This window comes from Etheostoma spectabile, unplaced genomic scaffold (assembly GCF_008692095.1).
Source record: "Etheostoma spectabile isolate EspeVRDwgs_2016 unplaced genomic scaffold, UIUC_Espe_1.0 scaffold00009017, whole genome shotgun sequence".
Classification (NCBI taxonomy): domain Eukaryota; kingdom Metazoa; phylum Chordata; class Actinopteri; order Perciformes; family Percidae; genus Etheostoma; species Etheostoma spectabile.
The window spans coordinates 15,001-20,361 of record NW_022603647.1 but is presented as its reverse complement, the minus strand read 5'-3'; the positions used below and the strand labels follow the sequence as shown (position 1 = coordinate 20,361).

Here is a 5,361-nt window from a genome sequence, read left to right as displayed (position 1 = left end):
TCCCCCTCCCTCTCTCTGCTGGGTGCTTGTGTAGCCGGGCCAGGAGGAGAGAGAGGAGAGAGAGGAGAGTTCGGTACGCCGGCCTGCCTGCCTTTTTTTTAATTCTCCTCTCGCCACCAATCAGCTCTGAGCTTCCTCAGCTTCCTGTCCTCCACCCGTTTCTATTCTCTAACCAACACCACACACCTCCTGTGGCAGGACAGCCAATCAAAATGCTTTGACGCAGACTCAATATGTGACCAACAACAACTGATCGTTCATGTCATATTCGGTGCACAGCTGCAATAAATACAAGTATAAGTAGGGGGTGTCCCATGGACCTGCAGCGGTTTTTCCTAACTTTATGTCCCTCTAGTAACATAAATACACATTTTTTAAATGGTTTATAACACATTATAATGCGGTTGTATGTTGCTATGAGGACATTTTAAGTGTGCAAAAATGCACACAGCATAGGCTACTGCCAGCTCCAAGTTAGCTCAACAGCCCATGTTGGTGTTAGCCACCGAATGCTAATTTTAATAGTAGTAGGGGTGTTGTATCCACGGTCTTAGACGAGTATAGTGTGTTACGAGACAAATATAGTGTGTTACGAGACGAGTATAGTGTGTTACGAGACGAGTATAGTGCGTTAGGAGACGAGTATAGTGCGTTAGGAGACGAGTATAGTGCGTTAGGAGACGAGTATAGTGCGTTAGGAGACGAGTATAGTGCGTTAGGAGACGAGTATAGTGCGTTAGGAGACGAGTATAGTGCGTTAGGAGACGAGTATAGTGCGTTAGGAGACGAGTATAGTGCGTTAGGAGACGAGTATAGTGCGTTAGGAGACGAGTATAGTGTGTTAGGAGACGAGTATAGTGTGTTATGAGACGAGTATAGTGTGTTAGGAGACGAGTATAGTGTGTTAGGAGACGAGTATAGTGTGTTAGGAGACGAGTATAGTGTGTTAGGAGACGAGTATAGTGCGTTAGGAGACGAGTATAGTGCGTTAGGAGACGAGTATAGTGCGTTAGGAGACGAGTATAGTGCGTTATGAGACGAGTATAGTGTGTTAGGAGACGAGTATAGTGTGTTAGGAGACGAGTATAGTGTGTTAGGAGACGAGTATAGTGCGTTATGAGAAGAGTATAGTGCGTTAGGAGACGAGTATAGTGCGTTAGGAGACGAGTATAGTGTGTTAGGAGACCAGTATAGTGTGTTATGAGACGAGTATAGTGTGTTAGGAGACGAGTATAGTGTGTTAGGAGACGAGTATAGTGTGTTAGGAGACGAGTATAGTGTGTTATGAGACGAGTATAGTGTGTTATGAGACGAGTATAGTGTGTTAGGAGACGAGTATAGTGTGTTAGGAGACGAGTATAGTGTGTTAGGAGACGAGTATAGTGTGTTAGGAGACGAGTATAGTGTGTTAGGAGACGAGTATAGTGTGTTAGGAGACGAGTATAGTGTGTTAGGAGACGAGTATAGTGTGTTAGGAGACGAGTATAGTGCGTTATGAGAAGAGTATAGTGCGTTAGGAGACGAGTATAGTGCGTTAGGAGACGAGTATAGTGTGTTAGGAGACGAGTATAGTGTGTTATGAGACGAGTATAGTGTGTTATGAGACGAGTATAGTGTGTTAGGAGACGAGTATAGTTTGTTAGGAGACGAGTATAGTGTGTTAGGAGACGAGTATAGTGTGTTAGGAGACGAGTATAGTGTGTTAGGAGACGAGTATAGTGTGTTAGGAGACGAGTATAGTGTGTTAGGAGACGAGTATAGTGTGTTAGGAGACGAGTATAGTGTGTTAGGAGACGAGTATAGTGTGTTAGGAGACGAGTATAGTGTGTTAGGAGACGAGTATAGTGTGTTAGGAGACGAGTATAGTGTGTTAGGAGACGAGTATAGTGTGTTAGGAGACGAGTATAGTGCGTTAGGAGACGAGTATAGTGCGTTAGGAGACGAGTATAGTGTGTTATGAGAAGAAGTCCTTTGGAAGAGCGATGAAGACGCTACATCAATATCAGAAGTGTCCTCAACAATGATGTAAACAAAAACATTAGCACGTCGGGCCCTCATTATCAAATCTCCCGATTCGACGGGGCATTGAACGCACCATGATGATCAGATGTTGGGTCACGGCATTGAATATCGCTACCAGCTCGCCTGTGGCTACTGATGCTAATGCTAATGCTGCTGTTGTAGAGAGCATGAACCAACGCTGCACCCCCCCCCCCCCCCCCCCCAGCAAGTCTCACGCGTTTCATGTCCCCAAGGTGTACTTTGTCCCCTAGTAACTCATCCCGTGCTGCGGTGCTCAGGAGCCAAAGTAGAGTTCCACTTTTTAATGTGGTTTTTCTGTAATGGACAACATGGCCATCAGAGACCCTGAAGGTCCCCCCTGTAATAAGACCGTATCTGTGCTGCTGTGGACTCTTTAAACCAGGGGTCTTCAACAGGGGGTCCGCGGAGGTACTGCATGGGGGTCGCGAAAGTTTTGGTTGATTAGACTTTTTTTTGGACCAGTTTGATATAACACAATGTTATACAATATATGTATAATTAGGGGGTCCCCGCTCCATCTCGCCATCAGTTTGGGGGTCCTTGGCCTGGAAAACGTTGAAGACCCCTGCTTTAAACCCTTGTGTTGTCTTCCTGTCGACCATGAACTTGTTGTCCCTCCGGGTCCAAATGTCCAGCGGTTTTTTTTTGGGGGGCATTTTTCTCAATGCTTTTGAGGCTTCTTTAAACTAATTAACCTAATTTATATGACATTATACCTTTAAATTATGACTTATTTTGCCTGGTAGTTGGAGTCAGAGGATGTATAGTCAGGAGTCTGTTTGAATGGTTCCACCTGGTTCCACCTGGATCCACCTGGTTCCACCTGTGCTCACTTTAGACTGCCGTGGCCCTGGAGGACCTCGCTACGACCCGACACCGTGTCAGCTCTATTCACGTCCCCACCCCATTGGCTGGAATGGCTTGTCTTTAATTTGGGATGTTTCCCCGCTAAGCTTCTGGGGATTCTTCTGATGATTGACCCACGACCAATCACTCAGTTTGTCCACACCTCCATTTTCACTCCTTCTCGCTCTCTCTCTCCTTCTCTCTCCATCCATAGAGGACTATAACGTTAGGGGCTGGCGACCGCCAGGTGATCCAGACCCCCATCGACGACGCGCTTCCTGTCAGCGGCAGCACCGTGGCCCAGCTCTTCAGACAGCTCGGTACGGTTCATGTAAAACACGGGGTTTTCCTTCTCCACCTGTCCCATTTCCAAGTAGAGTTTGTTGGGGGGTCGGCGTTCTTCTTCTACAGCAATTAGCAGCAGACTGGACCACTTGTAGGCGTATATAAGCCCCCCCGTGCATAAGGGGCGGAAGGATCTGATCCCCCAGTAGGGCTGGGTTTCAGAATAAGACCCTGTATATAAGGGTTAGGGCTAGAAGGAAGGATCTGATCCCCCAGTAGGGCTGGGTATCAGAATAAGACCCTGTATATAAGGGTTAGGGTCAGAAGGAAGGATCTGATCCCCCAGTAGGGCTGGGTATCGGAATAAGGCCCTGTATATAAGGGTTAGGGTCAGAAGGAAGGATCTGATCCCCCAGTAGGGCTGGGTATCGGAATAAGACCCTGTATATAAGGGTTAGGGTCAGAAGGAAGGATCTGATCCCCCAGTAGGGCTGGGTATCAGAATAAGACCCTGTATATAGGGGTTAGGGTCAGAAGGAAGGATCTGATCCCTCAGTAGGGCTGGGTATCAGAATAAGACCCTGTATATAAGGGTTAGGGTCAGAAGGAAGGATCTGATCCCCCAGTAGGGCTGGGTATCAGAATAAGACCCTGTATATAAGGGTTAGGGTCAGAAGGAAGGATCTGATCCCCCAGTAGGGCTGGGTATCAGAATAAGACCCTGTATATAAGGGTTAGGGCTAGAAGGAAGGATCTGATCCCCCAGTAGGGCTGGGTATCAGAATAAGACCCTGTATATAAGGGTTAGGGTCAGAAGGAAGGATCTGATCCCCCAGTAGGGCTGGGTATCAGAATAAGACCCTGTATATAAGGGTTAGGGTCAGAAGGAAGGATCTCATGCCCCAGTAGGGCTGGGTACCGGACCAGGTCTTGTGCCATCCCTAACCAGTAGAACATATGATTCTGAATTAGGTTTCCTGTCCTGGACTTCCTAACCCTAACCCCCGTCTGTGCTCTCTCTCTGCGCCCCCCCAGGGATCGTCAACGTGTTGTACCTGTTCTGCGCCGCGCTGACGGAGCACAAGATCCTGTTCCTGTCCAGCAGCTACCAGAGGCTGACCGACGCCTGCCGGGGACTGCTGGCCATCATGTTCCCCCTCAAGTACAGGTGGGGACCCCCCCCTCCTCGGTCTCTCCACGCTGGGTCTTCAGATCTTTCATTCAGCGAGATCTGATATCCAATGGATAGAGCCCAGTGTAGTGGACTGCAGATGTGCTAAATGTCTTCTTCTTGTGTCCCCGTTCCAGCTTCACCTACGTCCCCATCCTGCCGGGGAAACTGCTGGAGGTCCTGAGCACCCCCACCCCCTTCATCATCGGGGTCAACTCGTTCTTCCGCTCGGAGACGCAAGAGTTGGTGGGTTCTCGTCCCCATACCATACCAGACCAGACCATAGACCAGAGTAACGGGGCTACTGGATATCGGGATAAGACAAAGCTCTGCTTTTACACACTAGATATATATATATATTTTAAATTGTGAAGTTAAACTCAAAGAGGTCCAGTTACTAATATCTCCTCTCAGCAAAGGTCCAAAGGTTGATGCACGGGGCAGCCATGTTGGATTTTCTACTCAGGGTCCTGCGAGGTCAGGGGGGGGGGGCCCGTGTTTCCGACCTCGAGCTCGGAAAATGCGACTTCCGAGCACATGTGGAACAGATTTTTGTCATTCTCATGACACGGAAAGCGCTGACACACAGCTGTTAACGGATGCCGACGTGGTTCGGGGGTGCGTAGACCACCTTCGGTTAGACCGGCCAGGAACCGTCTCTCGGTCTGGAGCCAGAAAGGAGCCGGTCCTCATGCTCCACAACCAATCGCTTTGATTGGCTCGGTCGAGAGGAAGCGACCGGCGTAATAACTGAGCTAACATGGCGACCACGGGGGAAAACTACAATGATTTAATCTCGTTAATTTGTCAGAAGTTGTCTCACCCAGTAGAGTGTGCACCCCTTGTGGGCTGAGTCCTTGGCAGGGGCCTGGGTTCGAGTCCCCCCCCCCCCATTTCCCTTTTCCTGTCTTCAAGCTGTCCTATCAATCAGTCCTTAAAAGCCACATACATATTATATTATATAACTATTCCATGGTTTAATAAACGAGTTTTGACTACAATGGAGACAATGTCCC

The 5,361-nt window shown here is 48.4% G+C and overlaps 1 protein-coding gene across 1 annotated transcript in view; it reads left to right on the top strand.

Annotated features, from left to right (window-relative positions):
* Positions 1 to 36: 36 nt before the first annotated feature.
* LOC116678982 (myotubularin-related protein 5) overlaps positions 37 to 5,361 on the top strand; it is a 20,132-nt gene continuing 14,807 nt past the window's right edge. Inside the window, exons 1-4 of the mRNA XM_032508719.1 lie at positions 37 to 73; positions 3,104 to 3,209; positions 4,210 to 4,342; positions 4,483 to 4,591. Coding sequence (XP_032364610.1) covers positions 4,323 to 4,342; positions 4,483 to 4,591 — 129 coding nt within the window. The 5' untranslated portion in view covers positions 37 to 73; positions 3,104 to 3,209; positions 4,210 to 4,322. The remainder of the gene's footprint in view (positions 74 to 3,103; positions 3,210 to 4,209; positions 4,343 to 4,482; positions 4,592 to 5,361) is intronic.